The sequence below is a fragment of the Cyclospora cayetanensis genome, unplaced genomic scaffold, assembly GCF_002999335.1.
Source record: "Cyclospora cayetanensis isolate NF1_C8 unplaced genomic scaffold, CcayRef3 CcayRef3_contig_42, whole genome shotgun sequence".
NCBI lineage: Eukaryota > Apicomplexa > Conoidasida > Eucoccidiorida > Eimeriidae > Cyclospora > Cyclospora cayetanensis.
This window is the reverse complement of record NW_020312392.1, coordinates 5,094-29,173: the sequence shown is the minus strand read 5'-3', so window position 1 is coordinate 29,173 and position 24,080 is coordinate 5,094. Positions and strand designations below refer to the sequence as shown.

Sequence of the window (24,080 nt, the reverse complement as noted above, 5' to 3'; positions counted from 1 at the left end):
ACACTCTTAGTTTCCCACTGTTTTGCCCTTATGATATGAATTGCGCTTAGTGACTTGAAACAAACGTGCATTGTTCAATCTGGCAACACCAACGGCGTAAATGAGAAACCGAAGCAAAGAGCCGGAGATAAAGAAATCAGAAGAGGAAAACCGTTCGTAGCTGTCGGATGTAGGCAGCGTCCGTCCTCCAAACGTCGCCGCAGCAGCAACAAAAGCAAATCGAACAACACTGCTGTGATACCCATTGCCCACATACAGAAGAAAAAGAAAAACGGCAGTCAACAGCCGAAGAGCACTTCCATACACATTGTCAATCCAGCAGTCCTTCCTCTTTCCCTGAAAGTAGGAGAGCGGGCAGGAGGACGAGAATATTCACAAGAGAGCTTCAGGGACCCTTCAATTTCTGATTCACCTGCTGCAGATGATACAGGCCACTGTTCGAAGACGCCGAATGTCTTCCAGGATATCTCAAGCGGTATCTTCGTGGTGAGACGGAAGAAGCTATACAGGTTGTCATTTTTTTTGTAATGAAAAACGCAGGTGCCCGGATGTTTCTGCAGATTGTGCACTTGGGCCTCGCGAGTCAACTCTTTCACCGCGGGCAATATTTTCCACCTACGCCCTCATGTAATGAATACAGGCATAATCAGCCATCTAGCCAGCCAGTCCGCTAGCTGATTCGCTAGCTATGATACTTCGTCGTGTAAAAATTCGACGAACTGCTCGGAGAGGCCAGTACCCTGCATAAGTAAACGAAATAGAGGCTCGGAGCATGTTGAAGAAGACCAAAGAATTAGGAGCCGTACAGTTTCGTGCAGGAAGCCACTTCCATAAAATTTTCACATATTTTGCGGAAATAAGGACTGGACTTGCGCACAAAAACAGGGTTAAAACATCGAAGGACACGAGCATAGCGAAATACACCCGTAACCATGCGTTTCCCCATTTGCCTCACTGTGTGCCCAGGGAAACTAATCCTTCAATTGTGAGCAATAGCAATAGCGAGCAGCTTAACTTAAAGTGTGCTATGATTTCATGATACCTTCCCCTTATCCTGCTGTTTTCTGGGGAGTCCTAGCTTCTCCCTATCGTCTTCAGAAAACCCTAAAACGTCCAAAATTAGTAGGAATATTTCATCTCGACGCTTTATCTGGCCCTACACAACCGCACAGAAAAATCAACCGAGAAGTCTGGCAACGCACAGTCATAGCCACACTTGCTCACAGCTAGCGTATGCTTGCCTTCACGGACAAACACCCATTCGAGACGAATATTGACATGCCTACAAGTTAAGCCGTGGGATCCCTATACCAATGGATGCAAAGTTGGACACAGCGGGATCGGCATTCATCCAGAGGTCCATATATTTATTCATATGTACATGCTTAGGCTACGTATATATAGAGCTGCATATAGTACTCAGATATGTACGCACGTACGAATAAGAAATACATAGGCATGATCATGGTAATAGGCATACCTACGAAGGCATTGTGAACGCTTTAGGAGACGCACTGAAGCACGCAGATCTATAAAGCTATTATTGGGTAAGCGTGCATATGAGGAACACCTTTTCTGTTCATGAGGTTTTAAAATGCTTCCAGACATGTAGAGCCACCTGCGGTGATGTATGCACGGCTCCAGTAGTGGTAAAGGTGGAGAGGGTTTATTTTGGCTCACGTGCATCTCCTGATGTTTGGTGATCATCTGTGCTACAATCCGTTTATCTATGAAAAATTCTTGCTCCTCTACTTGCGCATGCAGCCGTTGCAACAGCTTCTGCATCCCATCCCTTGACCAAAGGATACAAAAGCAAAACACCCTACGTGCGCCTTAAAATTCTGAAACCTAAATCGTAACTCATAATCCCTGAGCATATCATTCGGCAGCCTCTAAAAGGGGCAATGGGCATTGTGCCTTACGAGAGTGCCCGGTTGTCTGATACATATTTCTCTGCTTTAACGATTGCTTCGTCTCTCTCTTGCGCTGCCGTTGCAAGTTGCCTCTCCAAGTCCTGCATCTCCCCCTTGAGAGCCTCGCTCTACAAAATACAAGCAGGCACACAGTTGCGCGTGTGTGTACATGCTTTTCTCTAGTGCTATGGGCGAACACTTAAAGGAACGCGTATTATGCTAGTTAAGAGGACTTGCCATTTCGACTCCACTTTTCATCGCTCTGAGTTCTTTTTGTACTAAGGCCAGTTCCTCTCTCAGCCGAACGACCGTCGCGTCGCATTCTGTCTGTAGGCCAAAAGAACGGAAGAATCAAAGGTGAAAGCCACAAGTACCGAAAAGGTGGAGGAAATCTTCGCGTAAAGAGGGCGCGGAAGCAAAAGCTCGTCATAGAAGTGCCAAAATCGGGAGCAGCATATACAGCGAGCGTATTCCATATACCTGCAAGCGTTTAAGGGCCTTAGCATACTTATCCACTGCAGTTTTCGCTTCTTTTAGCTCTTGTTCCATCGCATCTCTCTCTGAATGTGCTCTTATCAGTTCAACCTCTACATCGTACCACACATACCAAAGCAGATATTCACCCCACACCCTCTTTTGCAGCAAGCGCGATGCAAAAAGCAGTAAGTAGCTCATCAAATACTCAGCTGGTATGATCAAAGAGCGTTTTCACGCAGGTGTGTGAGAGGGAAGGTCCAAAGAGCCTTCACTGTAAACCCAAGGCCTAAAGTCCACGGACAAAAGCATGATAAGGCATTCATGCGATTCGCACTGATGCTGCTGCTGCTTGGTGACAAAATTTCATCAAAAGACACATGCAGACACCTGAGATGCTTTGGATCTCCCGTATTTCCTCTACTCTGACCGCCTCGCGCTTTGCAGCCTCGAGCTCTTTTTCTAATGTTTGGGCCCTCTGAGGAAAATACACACGCAGGAACAACTGTTAATTATGGCCACTGGGGGTACCACAAGCAGATGGAGACATGCAAACGATATGCACGCGAAACATATCGGCAACGCCCCCCAAGTTATATGGCTACGGCACAAAATTTGGTGGACGTTGAAGCCGCTAAAAGCTGCCGTAGACCACCGGATCATCCAATCAGGACCCTCTTCTCCCCTGAGATATTGCCGCTTACTGCTGCGTCGGCTCGGAGGTCTGCGAGCTCTCCAAGAGCTTCTTGAAGACTGCGAGAGATGGCAGCATGAGAGGCCTGAGATGTCCACAGCAAACTCGAAAGGCATAGCTTCCAGCATACAGCGCACACGGTAGGCATTTATTTACAATTAAGCTCAAGCTCCAAACCAGAGGGCGTCGGCCGACCTGCCAGGAGCGTATCTGCAATAACAGATCTCGGTTTTCCCCAGCTAGCTCTTCGGACGCCTGTGGTGCCGCTGCGGCATGCCGCTTCTCATACTGTTCTAGGAGGGACTCATAAAGCTGCCTGAAATGCACGCACAGATTACGAAATCTCAAGCCAGTTTCTCACTCGGGCGACACCGGAAAGCAGCATAACGCTCAAGAATTAATAACTGACCTCACGGTTTCCAGCTGTTCTGTTGCGCTCCCTAGCTGGCCTTTCAGCCTTACGCTCTCCTCTGACTCCGCCTACAAACGCACAATCCTCGAGGAGGCGTGTGTGTGTACTCTACGATCTGGAGTCTATTGAGAGCGACAACGGCAAGCACTTGGCGTGATGGCACAACACGAATTAACAGATGTTTGCAAAGGGCTGTCTGTCTCTAGAAACCGTGCAGCTGGGGTGTGGAAGGCGCACACAGCTCACTCTGCTTGAGATATCCATTTGTGCATAGATTCATATACAACTGGAGGTATGCAAATATTGGCACATACTGTACATCCGGTCATACCAGCTCGACTGTGGGTCTGTGGGATGCGGTAGACACGACGCATTCTCTATCTATCTCTATCTCTATCTCTCTCCCACCAGTTTGACCCTTTCCTTCTCGGCCTCCCGCTGGTCTTCAATGCGCTGTTGAGAGTCTTTGAGGTCTTCAGTCAGCTCGGCAATCCTCCTCTGGAGTGTTGCTGCCTGATGCTGCAGTTGCTGCCTCTTGCTGATTTCCTCCCGCAGCCGCCTCTCCGCCTCGAGGGCCCCCGGGCGTTGGGGGGCCCCCTCGTTATAGCACTGCTGCTGCTCCTCCTCCAGCGGAGTGGTATTCGATAGGGAGCTTTCTCGGGTCAGGGCCCCCGAGGGCCCTCGCGACCCGTCGGAGACGTGGTCATTGTACCCTTCCGAGGCCCCTGAAACGGAGAGGGCCCCTGCACACCTCACGAGGCGAGCGGCAAGCCGTACGCAAGCGAATAGGGGGAAGGGCCCCCTCTTGCTGGGGTCGAGGCCCTCTTGGGAGCCTCCTGGAGTTGAAATTCCGCTCGCTGAGCCATCGCTGGGGTCCAGCTGCCGCAGCCAGTACAGTAAATCCACGGGGAGAGTGCGAGCGACAGGCCGAGCCAGAAGCTCGTGAAATGAAGCAGACCCTGCGCACACCGAGAGCAGCGAAATACTGCAGCCGGAGGAAGCCTTTGTGGAAGGCTAGAGGGCGTCAAAACGGAATATGGGGTTCTGTGTCCTTTGACGTAGGCACCGCTAGTAGAGAGCCACGGGGTTCGAGGCTATAGTTCAAGAGCATATATGTGCGTATTTGTACGTAGCCACGACTCTGAACTAGGGAAAAGCGCCCTGAAATGCACCTTTGATTTGCTGCCACTCGTGCACTACGAACTCTGCATGGCTTGTGGCTCTCTCCAAATTGTTGCACAGGCCTTCGAACAGATCCCATGGGTCTACCTCTGCAGCAGGACCATGGCTTGCTAGCTGGCTAGCTGGGACGTGAAGGGCTTGGTGCAACCGTTGCAAAGGCTGCAACATCCCCTCCCATTCAGCAGCGGTGCAACGGCTTCCACGGCTGCACTCTGAGGCTGCTGGTCCGTCGACATCTCCGCTGCAACCATTGGACTCCTGCTGCTGCTGGGCCGCTAGCCGCGAGCGGAGGTGGCGGCATTCTTTTCTAAGGGTCGCCAGCTGCTTGGCGTATCTAGACATCTCAGCCTCTGCGCACAAGACCCCAGACGCAAGAAAACGTAGTCTCTTCAACGCGTGCAAGATGGTCTGTGCCGAAAATCTGAATGCTGGAGAGGCGGTGTGCGGGGCCCGCGGGGGGAACATGCGACGTCTCATTCATGAATAAAAAGCTTGGGGAGCGGGAGGAGGCGAAGGGGAGAATGCTATGCAGGAAGGCAGGCACTACCTGACAGTTCGAGCTGACGAGATATCGCCTCCTGCTGCGCTTGTTGCTGCCGCACAAGCAGCTCCAATTCTCGCTTGTGCTTCGGAGAGCCTTCCGCTCCCACCTCCTCCTCATCCTCCTCATCCTCAGAGAGGAGGACCTGTAGCCACACAAACGCCTAAGGCCTCGAACGCTGGGCCTGCGGCATGCAAACTACGCCACGAAATGCAGGGGCGAGGAAGGGGCTAGTTAGAGCTATGAAGGAAGGCTTCGGACTACGCTTTCGACTTGCCGCGTTTATTTCATTGACGGCGCCCCTGATGGCGCACCAGGCATTCTGCATCCTCTCGCCAGAGCTAAGCTGGCCCCTAAAGCTTTGGCCGGAAGCCTATACACCCCGAACCCTACGGTCCCCAGACTTTGGAAACAGTGGCTAGCGGAGGTTGCGTTCCCCTTCCGCCTTTGCACATGCCTTCGCCTTTGCGCTCTGAAGCGTCTGCAGGCTCTTGAAAGGCAAGACTCTACGGTCGCTCTCAGACACCGTGGACATGTCCCTCGGGGCCCCGAGACGCCCGGAGAGGGCGATGAAACCGACAGAGATGCAATGAAACAATGGCTTATACACAAAGCTACCGGCTTCTTTGTCTTATGAGTATTACAAAATAGACACCTAAGGACACCCTGCGCGCGCGCAGATTCCTCCCAGGGGGCCCTTAATCTGAACGGGGGGGCCTCCCTCCCGGGCGGCACCGCATGCCACGGAAATGTTCTTGTTTTTCCTGTATATGGGCATATCTGATCAGTGATCATCGCTGAAGGAGCACTTGGGAATATGTCGTGCTCGAAGATGCTCGACCTTCTTGCCAGTGCTGCCGAAACAACTCATGAGAAAACACCAGCTGTTGTAACTTCGACAACCGGCCAGTCTGGCCCCCGCCTCTCTTCACACTATGAATACGCCTGTTGCATGACCTACCCCTCTGGACCACCCCCGTAAAACAGACAATGGCAGTGGCCGAAAAGTTGCAACAGCCGATCTCCTCACTAGGCAGGCGCGCACGACCTTCTTCCTTCCAACAGAGGAGACCTGCCCTCTATGTGGATTCTTATTCCGCATAGAGACTCCTCTGCAAGTGCTGTGCTGGAGAAACGCTGCCTCTCGGATTTCGGCGGGGCGTCGACCATTGCGAGGTGAACCCGCCTTGGCTCCAGGCTCGGGATTATTCAGTGGCATGTGCAGTGACCCTGAGAGCCAATCATGATCAAACAGAGCTGTTCAGAATCTTTGCTAGGCATGTGTACGAGCGTAAAGAGCTTCCCAAACGTGGAGTACCCCTAAATGAGTAAAATACGAAGAGCCAAACCCTCAACACATTCCACCACTCTAGTTATATTTAATTTAAAAGCATTTGAAGTTGGCCTGTTGGTTCGTCTGTTCCAATATCTGTTCAAATGCAGAGTGCTTTTCGTGTTATACAAGAACACATAGTGTTGTTGCACGTGTGCTTTGGATTTCACATGCAACTAGCTGTGAGTGTTCCGAGTGCTTAAAGGGTGCAGCCACGCGCAGTGTCTTGACGCTCCGTCTAAGGTATTCTTATGGACGCACTTTACTGCAGACTCGATGAAATCTTGATGGAAAGTTATTACTTCCCACAAGAACCCCCGCCTTCACCTGCTTGCTCTCTTCACAGTTCCCCAAAACAGGGGCGAGGAAAAGATGTGCTTCGAGACCAACTGGATGCAGGACAGAAAAAGAGTGCCTGTCCTATGAGCACTCTACAGGTCGGTAGAAATTTAAAAACAGTGCAAATACAGAAACTAAAAATTCGCATTAAAGGAGGGCTGGAACGATTGAGCCTCTTGCTATAGAAAACAAGTAGACAAGCGAAGTGCGCGAGGGAAATCAGAATTCACACTAGATAAATGATGGCCTCTTGCCTCATGCAGCAATGTTTGTACGTTGGTACGCGTGTTACACTGCATGCCGATCCAGGCTGCGCATTCAGCACAGTGGACTTGAAAATCCCCGAAGAGGCATGTAGAAAATGTAGGTACAACATACATGGGAGGGCCTGCACATGAATCTTAGTGTAGACAACGCCTTGAAATAACAACCAATAGCATTTCAAGCAATAATAAGTACTGAAGTCAGCTGTTTGAGACAGAGCACACGCTGTGGAAGGAAAATTGCTGAGAACCGCGAGCAATATCGTCCGTAGCGACTAACCTTAAACGAACAAAGTGCTTTTAAGAGTAAATTGTTGGTACAGACGACTATGCGTTCAAATACTAAGAGAAACAAGCACAGAATTACGGTACGCTGTGTTTTAAGCCTGGAGTTTTCGTTGTGAAGGGTTCTCTCGCAGGCGGAGAGGCCCGTGATTGCATTTCAGTCAGCGACTCAGGTTGGCGTTTCCCACTCCATTCAACTATAAGCTTCCGCCTACTGTGTCCTGGGCGCTCAAAAGTCGTACAATCCAAACCTGCCGAGGCTTCCTGTGAATCCTCCTCCTCCCCACAAGCCGTATGGAAAAGTCCGCAAATCATTCGGAAAGTTTGGAAACATCTCTAGGACGCTAGTATGGATATGCATGCAGTACCTTTAACTTTAGGGAAATTGATGGTGAAAAGAGTATTGGTTAATGAGAGGATACAAATGGGCGAACTCTCCGGATTGGAACGTCCTCGTCTAGTCATCTTCTTTTGCTCTTCGTTAAGCTTGCCTCTCCACTAGAGCTACACATTGAGGCTTGAAACACACATTTGACCGCCGCATAACGAATATCCGTGCTATTCTCTCTTGATCTTTGTCCACAAATTCGCGTGCTTTTACCAGCGGTTTTCTGGATATCTTGTTTGCTAACGCAAGCTGCTGGCCTCGGAACATTAAGCCCTGGCCCGATTCAGAGAGGGGCTAATCAGTGTGAAGCAATGATGCGGAAGAGTAACGGGTACACGAATGCCCTGTTGTAGTATACGCGCTCTCAACACGAGGGAGAAAACTCAAGCTAAGCAACTAGCTTTTTGAAAGTACAGACTAGCAAATGCTTTAGAAGAGCGGTTGGTTTGGTCTATATGCCAATCTACCTCCGGGTTATTCGCAATGACCATATCACGGTCAATGTAAAAACCGGTCACAGGCATGTCAGAACGCACTAAATTACTCGGTACTTAGTCATCAGTGTTAATCCGGAGAATTCGTGAAGCTTAATAGACACGAGCGCAGAATATACAGCGACTGGACCCCTGCGAGACTTCGGGAAAAGGGACTAAATGGACATGTTTCCTGCTTGTCGACAGCGAAATGGATGCTAACCCGACCCTTGGCGTTCGACAGTTCAACAAGAAAGTCCCTGTCATATTATCTTGATTCTTATGGGAAGCTTTGCAAAGGGCCATATTTTGAGAATTAGGTGGCTTCGGCTGCTGAAAATCTGGGCATGACAGTGTGTATTCCTCTCTTGAGACACATCAAATATTACCAGGACCAGGTGAGGTTTGCAGAGTAGTGTGATTCTCACCATGGCTTGAATTTACATGATCACGGACTTGCACAAAATGTCGCTGATGAGGGAACCGTGAATGCGAAAGTTACAGAGTCGCTTTCACCGCAGCAGTCCATCATGGATTTGGTAGCACCTTACGTTTTTTTCATTTGGGATTCTGGCAACAATAACCGATGAATGGGCCTCAAAAGCAGAGGTCGCACGCGCTTCGAAGAGAACCGTGTCACACAGAGGAGCGATTGAGCTGCACAAGAGTAAATTGCGTGGGCATCGCAAGAGCGTGTGGGCGATCGTTTTGATGATCTTTTTCATATGTGTCAGTGAAAAGTCGTACCGCAGAAGGTGCGAAGTCATCCTACAACTCAAGGAGTATCAAAGCGATGAAAACTCTCGTAAGATACATTTAAAGACCAAAGGTCGGACTGGACAGTAAAATGGAGCAAAGCTAAATAGTTACAGCGGTTTCAGATTGCACCTCAACCCATCGAGCACCTCCCCTTTCATCTGACAGTACTGCTAGGTTTCGGTGAGGCGATGAGAACAGCAAGCAATAATTTGATTTTGCAAAAAAATCCATAGCCTGCTGGGGGACATCTTCTTACCACTGCGCCATTAATGTCGGTTCTTGGGGACAAATGGCGCTCATAATCGAGAAGCACGGCTACTGGAGGAATCTTAAAGTCACCGCTGGGGCGTGCTTGCTGCAGCATAAAGCTCCCCTATCTACGCCCTACACTGCAGTCTCTTGGCTTTGCCGATCAACGAAACACTCATAAAATCAAATTTCGATAAGAAGATGCAAGCTCATAAAGCACAGCACTGTCATTGCGGGTGTGTAAAGCCAAATTCCACGCCTTACTTGCCTAAATCCTTGCGGACTCTGCTTCAATTTCCGCGGCCGAAACACGGGATCTTGTATGAAAAGAAACACTTGTATGCCTTCACATACCACTGCTTGCTCTGCAGCGCGCTGCAGCACATGCCGTATAGGTCATCTTAAACGTTTCTGCTGAATCAAAAGGCATTGTCCATGCAGACAGACCTCCGTGGTAGGCTAGCAAAATGCCGATCAACTTTCCCCTTCAGTTCAACTGCAGCATTACCAATTTCGAAAAACATGCAGTTGTAGAGTTTGAGTATATGCCAGCAGGGTGAAGGGGACATGTAAAAGGGAGTTTGTGCAGTCAAATGTCATGTACACTGTTAATCCGTGTAGCCCATCAAGTAAGTCGCCAATATGAAGCATCAGCAGGATGTGCTTCACAATAATGCTGTCCAGGGGTTTAACGCTATCTGCATACACACCATCTTTCACACTTACTGGCACCAACACCGGGTTGTGCCGAAATTACTTACCGATTTGTGCACTTCACTTTTCAATGAATCCCTTGCCTACTGTTCAATACACTCTTTATGCTGTGAAAACCTCCAATAGAGCGGAACGTATTTTGGCGCTGACCTGGGCAGCAGCTTCATGTGATGCGCTGGATGACCCTCGGGTGGCCAGACTGTTGGCCGCTCTTCATTTTTCAGCACAACCGCGAACCCCTCCTGGGTACTTGCCCATTCCTGTCATCTCACGGAGGAGGCTTTGATCCATTTACCGTATAAAAGGTCAGTTGCAGAGCCACTTAGAGGGGCAGCACGCTAAAACTGCCTTTTTTTACTGCACTGCTGAGCCGCTCGCAAAAAGACTGCCTCAACTTGTTCAGGTAATGACTCTGCCTCGCACGCCGTAATTGAACTGATAGTTGCATGGAGACTACGAGTTGTTTCTGCCTAGCTTTTATCGGCACACTAGCCTCGATAGCACGCAGCTGGGGGCCCTTGGGGGTCTTCCATTGGGCTACCAATGGCATACCTACGAGTACGCCATGATGCATGGGCTGGTATATAAGTCACAAACTATGCTCTGGCATTTACCTAAAACAGCATTGCTAATCCTTGATTTTGGCTCTCTGTAAGGAAAGAGATTTCTTCAGGCCTGCTCTAAAGCAGTAGCAGCCAGATATCGCTTCTACGCTGTCTCCTTGCATGCAAGGTCCAGCTCACAACTAGCGTCAAGGAAAAGCGTGATTCTTGGTCACTCGTGAACACTTGTATGAGCGCAGCATCGCCCCATCGCGGATCCCCAACTGAGGCGTTATCGTCTGTACCCGCCTTTGGTGCGCCACAGCCTGCATAAGGGGGCTTTTCGTTTCGCTGTTGCGTCGTACCTACTCAAACAGCCTGCTTCTGCTAGGCCAATCCTTTTGTCCAGCTTGTTTGGCTTTTTGAGTGCGCTTGCACTTCCGAGTTACATGACCGCATCTTCTACTAGCAGAGCAGATTCATTGTGGGGGGCTGTTTAAATCTGCGTCAAAAGGCAACCTCCCTGTGTTTTTCTTTGTTTTGTTCATCTTATACTAGGAGCTAGGGCTGGGTGACTCCTCCCATATATCCATCGGTTCTAACTTCCGACGTGGCTCTTCCGCGCTCGTTTGTTTCTAATCGTCAACGGATCCATCATTTGCTTAAGGCTTACCGATAGGTCGTTTGAGCACTGAGTTGCTGCCGATCCTGCAGCCACTTGACGTAACACTTTGGGTAGACCGGATACAAGCCATTGACAAAGCAGCTGTTCGCCAGACTTGTGACCTCTGCAAACCAAAGTTTCCTATTTCGTGCTATATTAGTGTGTCCAATGGTTTGCATGCTTAAGCTTTCCTGATTTCCACAAGCTTCCTGTCGAGCTTATCTCGGCATTAACCTATGAGTCGAAGCTTTAATGAAGGCTTGAACTGTACGGATCGCTGCAGGGCGACAATGTCTTCTGAAGAAATAGATTTACTATTCAAGTGTTTCTTTCTCCAATAATCACGCCGGAAGGGTATTGGCTTTTTGTCTGGAGCTTTGAATCCAGGTACATTTCCAACCGGCTGGTGAGACATTCGAGTCTTGCACATTCGTACAGCCACCATACTTCCTTAAGCTCCCTAAGGTCACCGAGGCATCCACGAACATTTGTTTTGGTCACAGCTCATGCCTTTTTCTCTTTTAGCTGTGAAGCTACTGAGTTCACATCAACTTGCAGGCCTGCCTCTGCCGCGCCATCAAGTGTTGCGCCACCGTCTACTTCCATCGCCAGAAGAAACATTTTTCAGCCTGCTTCCAAATAAAAGAAAGCACTGAATTCCCAACTAGCTTGGTCGTAACTAGACAACTGCTATAGGAGCAGTTTACGTCTGTAGCGGGCCGAGCTACACGTCAACACCTCAAAAATTTGTATTCGCCTACGAATTATTAGATAGATTGATTGCTCGGGTTTTCTGTTCGTGGCTACTGTACACCGCAGAGCATTGCTACCCCGACTCAGGAAGACGCAATGTTGCGGGCGTGTCGTCAGAGGTTTTACGCAGTTAGTGATAGCTCCGATAGATTACAGGGTGCAGCTACATGCACCGCAGGTGTCCCTGGCCCCTCGTTCCGTAAGATCTGAGGGGAGGGGGCATGCGAAGATGGCAATGCCTTTGGAAAACGCTCAATAACTTTCTTTTGTACTGAGTTTAGGGTTAAATGTCTCCCTATGGAGGCCTTAGATGGAGCGTTACATCCAAAATCCGCGCGGGTGCATGCGTGAGTTTCCGACGGGGCCCTCTAATGTCTAATACAGCCAGCATCCATTTATGTGAGAGTCTCCGTTGCTCTCTAAGGAAGCCCCCGCGGGGGCTTCGCCCCTCAACAAAAACCTCCAGGCGGGAAAAGATGCCGAGGGGCTTCCTAATGGCACAAGGGAGGAGCTGATACGTTTGTTATGACGTGCGTGTCGGAAGTAGCAAAAAAACGACAAGGACACATGATATTTGCATCGCTCTGGCCATCTGCGTCTGTCTTGACACATGCGCAAATGTATGGATGACAAAAGGCCTTCTTACTGTCAACGCTGGCTGCGCGCAAAGGTTGTGGGACGTGTGGAAGGCGTGTGCTATGTGATTGCGCCTGTGTAGGTATGCAGGTACGTGCCATGAGCTACACAGTCATGCACGATCGCCTTCAAGGGGTTTCATTTGCTTGCCTAACAGCGAGTCTGCATCGTCTGCACAACTCCTCCCAATCGACTTCTGGGAAGCGGCTCCGCAGCTGATCCCCCTAAAGCAGCAGCACAGACAGAAAATGCATGGAGACAGTAGTCAAACTGAGCAAGCAGCTTCAAAGGGCCAAGGGGCCGCCAACCAGCGGCACAAAGGACAAAATCGTGAGCGACAAAAGCGACACGCACAGCATTGCGTGTCCTTGCGTCTCTGCAAATCTGGAGCATACACTGCGCCTCTCTACGCGCCGCCAGTCGCAGTCGTTACTCTAGTTAGGTCAGACGCTCCTCTTTTGTTCCTGCGCCTACCTTGTTGGCATACGCTAGAAAATGGAGAACCCAGGCGCCCCTGTCTTGGCGTTGAATGCTTGTATCTACGAGGATGCTGCACCAGCCTTCCACGCACAAGCTGAATCTTGTTGAACAACGGGGATCCAGTTCTATGGACAGGCTGTTGATCATAAGCGAAACAGACCCTAAACAACCTTCTAGGCCGCCAATCTCGTATGCCCGTCTATCTCTGAACCAGAACCAATGGCCACGATACAGCACGAAGTACCGTGCGCTCCACCTTACTCGACATCGCGGCCAGGCGCTCCCGGGTGCTGTATGTACATTCCCTACGCAAGGCGAAAAGGGAGCACCACACATCGAGGCAGAACCACCGTGCACGGCCCTTGCGACTCGCACGCTGAAGCCGTTTGTGGAGAGCTGCTTATGAGGCTGGCTGCACCAGCAAATTAGAAGGAAGAAAGCGAGAGCGCGTACATACGTGTATGCACTCTTTGTAGTGGGTGGGTGTGTGGATTGTGTCGTGTGCAGAGGTTCCTTTTCTTACCCTCGTAGACCGGGAGTCGATCGATCCCAAGCTCGCCCGTGCTGTCTTCCAGCACGTATCCGTTGAATGCTCTGGAGAGCTTGATGGCGGAGGAGCGCATCGGGGTGGAGGGGAACTGTTTAATGATTAGCCGCTGGAAGGAGCGACGAGAAATTGGGTTCTTCACTTGGACATACGTTCGTAGTCGCTTGCTGTTCACATCGGGGGCAGTCTCCCTCTGCTGGCCTTGTTCTTCCTGCGCCTGATTTCTCCCAGAATCGGGGTGCTGCAGCGTGCTGCTGCTTGTGCATGCCTCAAGCTCCTGGTGGCCTTCTTCCTCCTCCTGTTGCTGCAGAATGAAGGCTGCGGAGTGATCCTCCAAGAGGGGCTGGCCCCCCGCTGCTTCCTCGTGGGAATTGACGATGTCGCTCTCCGTGTTGGAGGGATGCATCTCTGTGAATACCTGCCGCTGCTGTCGCTGCTGCAAAAGCAGCATCTGCTGCTGCAACAAGAGCGGCTGGTGCTGCTGCTGCCGCGTCGGTGACGTGGGGGACGCAGCAGCAGCTGTCGACGCGTACATGTGCATAAGGCTGCCAGCGCTGCTGCTTCTTCTTCTCGCAGCAGCAAATCGGGCAGGAAGATTCGATGCTGCAGCAATGACTGGCTGCGGTCTGCTGCCAGTGCTCTCTGCAGCTGCAGCTGCAGTCCCTACATAGTGCGAGAAGGAGAGGCTCGACCCCTCTGGCCACTCCAAGGGCACCCTCTTGTTGCTATCAGGCTCCTCCATATTGAGGATTCACCGCTAGAGCCTTGAGGCTGAGGCTTGCGCCATATCTTCCGATCAAGGAACCAGGGAAGCAAGGGTCTAGGGACGTAAAGCCCCCGCCTTCGCTTCGGCTACGTCTTGTCAACAGCCAAAGGGTTCGATCAGGAGAAGCAGCGAGACGCGCTGATTTATGGCTGTTTTGCGTTCGGCCAGCCAGATACGGCGGCGATCTGAGCCAGAAACCAGCTATCAGGTGAACCGTTAAAGGGGGAGCGGCCACTTGTTAGGGATGAAGCTTAGCGGAAAATAGGTGAAGCCGCAGAAAACAGGAAGAGCCTGAACCTCAAACGTTGAACTCCCAACCGTCCAGCGCCACAGAGCGATGCCGCCCACAGGACAAGTCCGTCGACGCGGAGGGATTGGTCAAAGGATAAGGGACTCGAAGTTTGCGATTTCTCTAGCCTTATCTTTCCAAGCTTACATGCACAAACCTCAGCAGTTGGTTGGAAACAACAAAAACAGGCACCGTGTACCGAACTTACCCTACCCTCTTGAGGCTCCGTGGCTGGTCGGTAGTTAGCCGCTGTCGCGGCCAGGCACTTGAACGCGGATCCTTCACAGGCTTAAATCCCCAAAGAACAAGTAACGGAATGTACATTTGGAGCGATTAAGCCTCAGCAAGTCAAGCGTTAGGATGCACGCGGTTTCAGGGCTTGCACGAGTTTTGGTTGGAGTGGCGCCGCCAACCTATGCATGTATGTACACCTGGACAGGACGAGACCCTTACGTGCAGTACACACTATGAGAGGGGAAAACCGCGAATTAGATATAAACCTAGGAAATCACCGCAGGTCAGCCTTGGTTTCACAGAGTTGCCGAATATCTCGAAATACCTAGGTATACGGAAGTATGCCCATGCCGAGCGGGGGATCTCTAAGAACAAGGGATTTTCCACCCACTCTTGAGCACTTCTGCCTCTCCAAATACACACAAAAGGCGAAATATGCCCAATAGTCAATGTTTTACGGCAGTACGCTGGCTGAATCACCAGTGTGTACCGGGGTTAGCTACGCTTGGGTATCTTCTAGTATATCTAAGACAAGAGTAGAAGTAGCAAAGAATTGACCGTTCGAGTTGTTTTTTAGTGCACTTTGTCTGATACAAATAAGAGTTGGCTAGAAGCAAGTAGACGCAATGCGGCTTCCGTGCGCGCAAGACGTTTTGTGCAACTAGCTGTGAAGACTGCGAGTGCTCAGAAGTTACAGCGATGTGCATCTTAGCTGTCGCTCTCCCCTCAAGTCCAAACCTTGAATGCCTTTAGAATTGAGAGGAGGGAGCCCTTCAGGAAAATATAGAACCCTCACGTCCAAACCTTGAATGCCTTCAGAATTGAAAGGAGGGAGCCCTTCTGGAAATTGTAGAAAATTCTTTTTAGCTTGTTATATTCTTAAGCTGAGCGTTCCTTGAGAAGACATTAGACAGTGCACTACGCAGTAAAGGTACCTCTGTTTCTTCAGCCTTAGCGGCGGATCGCTTACGGGGAAGGGAAGCACAGAGCGGAGGGGTGGGTGAAAGCGAGCAATCGAGGCTTGCATTGCACTGCGGTTTGCACTACACAGAATCTTGACGGTGATGCATGCAATTAGATGATAAGTGGTTAATTCCGCTCCCTTTGACGATGATGCAATGGCATAGGACCCGAGAAAAAACAACATCCCCTATCAAGTGATACCCAGCTACGTTCCTTCACGTACCCCAACCATTTGGAAACAGTAAAAGTCGTGATGTTTATTTATGAGGTCATGTGGGAACGGGTCAAGTGAGCTACGCTTCGTACTCACGCAAAACAGCCCATCAAGCGTTTATAAATGCTCTAATGAATGGCCTTCATCATGTGCTACCCAGTGCATTACGTAACTCAGCACGTTGATATGACCCAGTCTGCGCTACTTATCGATAGACACTCAAAAACCATGTTGTACAAGGCCATAAGGAAAAAGTTTCACACAAGCACAGCAAGAAGGCGCAAAGCTACCCAAGAGATCAGGCTAGACGCAGCTATACTTTCTTGCATACTCAGCAAATCTAAAAACCACCAGAAGCATCGCTAGTAGAGCTACACAGATGTAGGCATGCACGCAACCAAGTCGAAGTGCACACATGAATATATGTACATGTACACGCCTATTTGTATGAAACACATGAAGAGAGCGCAAAACGAGGTGAAAGAATCTTTGTATGTACAAAACACGCACAATTAGCCGCAAGGACATAAAAACAGAAACGCCTTGCTTCTAAAGCTTGGCTCCCTTGCATCCTTCCATTGTTGCATGCATGCAGGCAAGATGCGTGCAAAAAAGGTATGTGGGCACTCAACGCATCGCAAGCCCAGACGTAAGCACTGAAGGGGCAAATCGCTATTGAGAGAGACACGGGATTCGGGAAGGAGAGGAGCCACATAGGGCCAGGCCTACGCGGGTGTGTGTACACTGCGCCTCTTGGACACTCCCTACAGAACTGCTTTACTACATGCAAGTTGGCTTTTAAGAAGCAAAATGAATAGGAAAGGCATCAGACAGCCCGTCCAACGCTTTCTGTTTGACAGTAGCGGGATGTATGCACGACATCCTACAGCCACAAGGACCAGCCTTCTCTAGGCCTAGAGCTGTCGAGTAGGCTCTGCACCTCCCCTTGGTATTCCTCGAGGTTGGTAGATGGATGTGTGTTTCCAGACAATCCATAGAGGAGCATGTAGAAGTGCACAAATCTGAGTGTCTAATCGTATACACAACAGAATAGACGTTTATCCCTGTGTACTTCGATAGATGGTGTGGCCATGCGCTTACTTACGCGTAGGTTCACGCAGCTTCTTGCGCAAGACAGGAGAAACATCTCAAGCCATCACCTCTTCCTGCTGTGGGCACTGTGGAAGCTCCTTGAAACAAAACTTTTTTTGGACCTCTTCCACGATGGTCAATAAATTGGATATCCGCGAATCTGCATCCTCGATGCCCTCAACCTGTGCACAAACCTTCGGTACTCAATGAACCTATCACGACCATGTGTTCTCAGGCAAAGCACAAGCCAGACCATGGAAGTTTCACAGGTGAGAAATCCTCTTCTGCCGGCGCTACGGCACGTGCATGCTGGTTCCTTCTCCCCAAACCCTTGCCTCGCGCTGCTCTGAGTACCTCTTCCTTCAGCCTTGGCACGTCGACAAACTCGGCATACTTGCGGCCAATAAAAAGACACCGCAAGTAGAGGAAGCGGATTCTTGGGGGGGCCTCTTCCATTCTCAGATCCTTCAGTAGATGCATGAGGTAGAAGTGCAACAACTGAGCAGCGCGAACCGCAGCAGTGTTCTCCTCCATGCACTTCGTAGGAAAAAGAGCAAGAGTTTGTGTGAAGGCTTCTTCACCCAGCAGAGGAAACACAAGGATCTACTGCTATACACGGATATGCTAATACGCATGTATTGAGCGCCGCATAGAAGCAGTGATTTACCTCCTCTGCTTCTGTATATGTAGGCTTCGATGCGCCAGTGGCTGCCGCCTCTTCTCTTCTGCAAAAAAAAGCAGTAAAGTGAGAACCTTCGAGAAATACACATCTTGGGGTGCACTCTCACATGCCGCGTAAAAAGCGCGAAGTTTCTATGAGCAAACCCAAAACTCTCACGCAGTCTCGCATTCATCGACAGCCCCCCGAAGAACAGCCTCTATCAACTCCAAATACGCCCAGGAATCTGTAGTTACACACAAGCACAAGCACACACATACACATACATGCCATACACGTCTAAACACACAGACCAAATCCTATGCCCAAACCCAGAGAAACAGCAGTTCCGAAGGATTATGCAGCTGCCTATTGGCCAGTGCATTTGAAAAAATCTAGGGAAGTTTGCGGAGAATTCCACATACCGCGAGTTTCTGTGTTCGCTTCACAAAGCAGCTGCAGAACTCGCTGCCGCTTAAGAATGCCAACTTTCAGAAATGCGTGAAGCGTCAGAGCCAATCTGCAGTACAACAGACCCTAGACCCTACATATATACAATACATATATACAATGCATGTATGCATACATGTATGCATACATGTCTATATATATGCATGTGTACACAAGTGATCCATCTGCATCAGCGCAAAGTCCCTTCCGCTCTCAGTCGCATTTGAAGGCAAAAGAGAGAGTTAGAAAGGCTCTGGATATCAGGGGAGCGTCCCTTCGAAGACTGAAATGCGTGTACCTGTGCAAACGGACAGGTGCACATTCGAGAGGGAGCTTCACTTCACACATACTTTTGTTGGGAGAACGCCCAGTACTTTTGAACGGCCTGCAAGACGGCAGGGTAGATGTCACCCCGCTCGGAGGCTTCCACGGGCATCTGCATGTCTTTTAGGCTGTCCATCGTGTGCGCCTCTGCGCCTTGCGCGAACAGAAGGAAGACTTCTGCGTAGTTTCGGAGCAGGCGGTTGAGGTGCGTCTGCGTCTTGCTGCCAAAGGAGAGGAGACAGAACACAAAAAGCTTGAGGATTTCCTCCAACTTCCAGGGGTCGCTCTCCATGTCCTTCTCGCAGTGGTGCAATACGGACGTATTGAGGCGCTGAGCGTCCTCTGCAGCAGCCTCTGGTTCTAACTCCTCCCGCGTGCTTGAGTCGCGAGCGACTTCCGAGTCGGCTTTACGATCGGAAGGGCTGCAAAGGCCATTCGCTGCAGCAGTGCCTTCCGGAGCATCTGTCTCCATCGTTGAAGAGGCTCCATCGGCGGCTTCTGCTTGCCGCACAGGACAGAGAGAGAGGGAAAAAACAGCACGCCTCGAGACTTTGCGCAGAAGCCTCAAACCGCGAACAGGACCAAAGGGCCTGTTAGCAGCGCCTTGTCTGCCCCCTGCCAGTCAGTCGCTCCACCCACCTCCTGCATGCTGCTCCTCTTCTTCCTGTGCGGTCTTGCGGGAGGCTGCTGGCGAGCCCTTGCTCTTGTGTTTCCCTAGGAGAGACAGAAGCAGCTGATACACTCGGAAGACACTCTCCTTCCTTGCGTCATCTCCGTCAAACGAAAAACGCAGCATCTGCCGGATCAACGAAAACTCCACAAGCCCCTGCGGAGGGGCCCCCCCAGACCCTCCGCCTCCCCCTCCAGACGACGCCTGAGATTCGGAGGGGGGGCCCCCTCCAGATCTACCGCATGCAGGGCCTGGATTGAGGCAAAGATATGGATTATCTGCAACGGCACGCGGGGGCCTAAAGTCTCTCGCGCACTCAGGCACAGACAGTGCCTGCGCACAACAGTCTCAACGCATCCTTGACGCGGTAATAAAAATAAGTGTGCGCATGTGCATATATGCATAGATGTGCATATGTGTATGTGTATATAGGTGCATATGTGTATGTGCATATATGCATATGTGTGCATATGTGCGGATGTGTACATATGTGCACATGCGTAGGTGTAGGTGTAGGTGTCTATATGCGCGTATGTGTCTGTGCGTATATGTGTATGTGTGCACATGTGTACATATGTGCATATGTGTAGGTGCAGGTGTCTGTCTATGCGCGTATGTGTAGGTGTATGTGTCCATATGCGCGTAAGTGTCTGTGCGTATGGTGATGTGTATGTGTATGCAGTCGTTGCTCCTTCAAAGGCTGGAAATTCATGCTCGCGCAGAAGCCTTCACTTTAGCTTTTTAGGAGTGCGCTTTTTGGTGGGGGTGTGTGTGACCTAAGACTCCAGCTGTACAGTCCTTACAAGTGCGTCTGGGTAGTTGATCCGCATGGCTTTCTCAAGAGAGAGCTTGACGAAGAGCTTGACTGGCGGCGGGGCCCTTCCAACTCCGAGCCACTCCTCCAGCAGCTTCGAGGGGCCCCCCCACACATTTAGCCAGTACCCAAAGAAGTCTGTCAGCGTCTGTACAGACATGCACGGCAGACTCGATACCCCAAGCTCAGACAAGCGCAGATCCTGTATGGCCGCGTGTGTCGAGCGACTTGAAAGGGTTCGCGGCTTGCTCACGAGTAGCGCTTGGTGATCCAAGTCGATAGCCCGTCTCACAAGACTGCTGAGCAGTGTTTCTGTCACCGTGGCAAGGGAGTTTTGCAGCTGGCAGAGCCGCTGCAGTAGGCGCATGTAAGTGAAGGGTGCCTCCGCTGAGCTTCTGATGATAGGCGAACGCGGAAGTCGCAGCATCTCGCTGAAAACACACTGCGCGCAAGCGCATGCAAGGCAGCCGCACAGCAGAGCCCTCAAGGGTTTTCCTTCACCCACCACCTCCAACAACACACTTCCCCCCAGACCCCAGTCCCTACCCGCCACCTCCAACAACAAACCCCCAGTCACCCCCACCTACCACCTACAACAACACACTTCCCCCCAGTCACCCCCACCTACCACCTCCAACAACACACTTCCCCCAGTCCCCCCCACCTACCACCTCCAACAACACACTTCCCCCCAGACCCCAGTCCCCCCTACCCACCCCCTTCCTGCCGAGTTCACGACATCCCAGACGGAGCGCATTCGCCTACAGAAAAGCGCTGCAGAAGAGTGACAGCAGACTATAGAGAGGCGACTGGCGGCAACGCGCCGCTAGGGCGTTGGGGATGCTTGCCTCGACGAGAGAATATTCGAATTGCGGATGATCCACAGGAATCCTCAGGAGTTGTTCTGCACAGAGCGAGATGTCTGAGATGAAGTTGCGCAGCGTCGTTAGGAAGTGATCCTCGAGAATCCTGTGGCATGAAAATGCGTGCAGATACGGCAAAGCGACACGGCAAATGAACCCCCCGAAAGAAGCGATCCCAGCCGATCCCGGCCGCGCGTGCCTGCACATCCGCATCCCCCACGACGACGCCACTGCACTAGAGAGGCGCATTTCCTCGCCTCCCCCTAGACCCTTCTGAGCAATCCTCACCACTGATCGTGAGGTGGGAGCGGCACGTCCACGTGCTCGAGCGTCGCAGGCAGGCGCAACAGAGAATCGAGGGGGGAGACTTTGAGAGCTGCCAATTCGGAGGCCTCTACGAGCACCGGTGGGAAGTCTAGCAGCGGAATAGACCCCTGAGGCTGCGGAGTTAGGAGCGGCAGCAGCTCGCTGGACTGGTAAAATCGCAAAGTTGCGCGCGAATGCCACTCTGCCTGACAGCACAGACAGACACCGCCAAGCATACCCCGTGAGCATACCCGCACGCAGCGGCGCGAGAAAGCAGCCTTCGAGCCGCGTGGGAACGAAGATGCCCCCTGCTCCCGCTTCGAGGCTCAATTCAAAGAAGGAACTCCTCTGCACCGCAAGGCACGCACATCAATCATCGCGTCGATGGCATCCAGAAGCGTGGCGAGGCGGTCTGAGGGAACGAGGGCAGGAGTAGCTTTTGCCTCCTGCGCGTCCGCTGCATCGTCTTGTGCAGCTGCGAGGATCCCCTGAGAGGCCTCCTGCGCTCCGCCTCCTGCCGCTGCTGCCCCTCTGGAAGCAAAGGGCCCTGTAAAGGGCTGACATGCCGCCAAAAGCAGAGCTGTTTCCTTGTCTGGAGTCGTATTGGGGCAGTCCAACACCTCCACAAGAGCAGCGTGATGCAGCTCATACGTCTTGACACTGAGCCAAGGGAGGGCGCTCTGAAAGCATGCAAAAGAAGTACAGGGACGCTTGCGTAGAGGCACACGCATGTGGGCGGCATGCCCAGAGACACGTATGTAGGAGGCAGCAACCTCTATGGATACATGCAGACAGGTCCATCTCTCTCTATCTCTCTCTATCTCTCCCTGTCTGTCTGTCTGTCTCTCTCTCTCTCTCTCTCCGTACATGCGTATATATATATTTATATATATATGCGCGCCACCACCCCACACGCTCCAAACACGCAACCCTAGACCTTTCGAGTGCCTGTCATGCGAGATACACTACACTACAGAGTTCAAGAACGAAGCCAGCAGCGAGAGAGAGAGGTAGAGAGAAAGCACACGGCCCCCGCCTGTGGAGGTGTCGGGATGTGCTGCTGCTGCTCCTTGAGAGTCTACAACTCCGAGCAATTCATGGAATTTGCTCGCGACGTACCATAGCCGCGTGCGCTGTGTGCTCCGCCGTAGTCTGCGGCAGCTCGTTCGCCGTCTGCAACAAGTTTTTGATCACGGCAATCACGGGGTCCTGCACAGACAGCACAACGCTGCCCACTTCAAACTTACAATCCGCGGCTCATACCCAGGAGGCAACAATCCCCCATGCGCGCCACATGCCTTCTGCGCTCAGAAGATCAACGCTGTACATGTTTGCCGTTCAGAAGCATACAAGTGCAATGACGTTGCTGCTGGCTAGACCCAGGAAGAACCTGAGGAGGAGCTTGGCTTCCGCAAAGAGGCCCTTGGTGAAGGCAAGACGCAGTCGAGCAGCGCCGCAAGACACCAGGGAGGACACGAAGGAACGGAGGCGAGCTTTGCGGTACAACAACCCCACGCAGGCGGCGTATATTCCTAAATGGGGCAGAGGGCCCCCAAGGGGAGACGCAAACAAACACCGCATGCACTTCCGAATGACACATTCCAGAGGCGAAGCAACGGATGCCCAAGTTGAACACACGAAAAGGAAGTGTGTACGCGTGCCAGCAAGCGTGTGTGTATGCATGCATGCATGCATGCATGCATGCAGACGGATGCGCGGAAGAAGACGGACGCCCAAAGCTTACAGCGCTGCCCTCCGGCAGCAGCCCCCCACGGCCTCTCGCACCTACCCGTCTTCACTGGAAGTCTTGCAGCGCAGTCAACGAAGAGTTCTACCAAGGCGGTCTCTAGACAAAACTTTTGCTTGAGCGTCGCATTTTCTTCTGCTGACGCCGACGCGTCGCCAGCCATAAACTCCTCTGCTGGCTCAGCACCTGGGGCCCTGTCCTCCGTAGAGTTAGCTGCACCCTCCTCGCGGGTAGCCCTCTGCTCCCTGTAAGCTATGACAGCATCCGATACAGCCTGTGACAAGTTGATGATCTGCGTGGGAATGAGGCATGCGTCATCGCCGACTGTGATAATGTGCCTCCGCAAGGTGTCAAAGGTGAAGGCAGTTGCGTTCGGAAAGCGGCGCCGAGGGTAACCCGAAGGACCGTTGGGGCCTCGGGGGCCTCGTCGCGAAGACGGGGGCCCCCGGGAGCTCGGGGGGCCCCTGGGAGGGCCGTCTGGCAAGGGGGGTGCCGTGGAAAGGTCGCCTACGCCGTCTTCTTCCATGGCTGCTGCTGCTGGTGTTGCCAGTACACTCGGTGAGAGACTTTGGCTCTCACGCACTGAGGGCGCGAGCACGACCGAATTGGCACAGGGGGGAGGGGCCCCTGAAAGGGTCGAAGGGCTGGGGGAGCGCGCGGTCGAGGCAGAAATACAGGAGCGCTCACAGACTTACGAACGCCCGATACACAGCACGGGGAACACAGCACCACGGCGGAGCAGTACCCCTTTGCCCCTCCTAAGGGCTTTCAGCTTAAGTCAAGAGTAAAAGAATATGCAATGATTGAAGAGGCCCCATCACGCCCCTATTTTTGAATCATAACCGTCAACTCGTCACCGGTCACTGCTGCATGCAGTCCTGTCTTGGGGCTTTTCTTCGTGGAAGCCTGGGTCCTTCCGCAATTATTGGAACTGCTACACACCTCTATTTCGAACACGAAAATTAGGCTTCTAGGGTCTGCTCTGTCACCTGTATCACTGGGGGAACTTGGCGGCCCTCGCTCGCAGTGTACGTACACTCGACACGTCG

General features: G+C 51.7%; 3 protein-coding genes across 3 annotated transcripts; all 3 read right to left on the bottom strand.

Annotated features, from left to right (window-relative positions):
* Window positions 1-513: 513 nt before the first annotated feature.
* LOC34619955 (golgin candidate 3) lies at window positions 514-4,754 on the bottom strand. Its single transcript, XM_026334431.1, has 13 exons — window positions 4,613-4,754; window positions 4,206-4,507; window positions 3,902-4,030; window positions 3,491-3,561; window positions 3,277-3,397; window positions 3,092-3,166; window positions 2,778-2,865; window positions 2,394-2,500; window positions 2,151-2,240; window positions 1,923-2,041; window positions 1,681-1,792; window positions 1,043-1,156; window positions 514-615 (listed from the first exon to the last, which is right to left on the bottom strand). Exons 1-13 carry the CDS (start codon window positions 4,752-4,754, stop codon window positions 514-516), a joined length of 1,572 nt encoding a protein of 523 aa, XP_026190216.1.
* A 7,988-nt stretch (window positions 4,755-12,742) lies between these two features.
* On the bottom strand, window positions 12,743-14,047 carry LOC34619956. The gene is made up of 4 exons (XM_026334430.1): window positions 13,910-14,047; window positions 13,618-13,852; window positions 13,089-13,399; window positions 12,743-12,838 (listed from the first exon to the last, which is right to left on the bottom strand). Exons 1-4 carry the CDS (start codon window positions 14,045-14,047, stop codon window positions 12,743-12,745), a joined length of 780 nt encoding a protein of 259 aa, XP_026190215.1.
* A 3,208-nt stretch (window positions 14,048-17,255) lies between these two features.
* LOC34619957 lies at window positions 17,256-23,557 on the bottom strand. Its single transcript, XM_026334429.1, has 13 exons — window positions 23,077-23,557; window positions 22,404-22,489; window positions 21,653-21,964; window positions 21,267-21,490; window positions 20,964-21,084; window positions 20,105-20,263; window positions 19,271-19,634; window positions 18,658-19,126; window positions 18,283-18,377; window positions 18,038-18,104; window positions 17,867-17,924; window positions 17,554-17,697; window positions 17,256-17,393 (listed from the first exon to the last, which is right to left on the bottom strand). Exons 1-13 carry the CDS (start codon window positions 23,555-23,557, stop codon window positions 17,256-17,258), a joined length of 2,718 nt encoding a protein of 905 aa, XP_026190214.1.
* Between the last annotated feature and the right edge of the window lie 523 nt (window positions 23,558-24,080).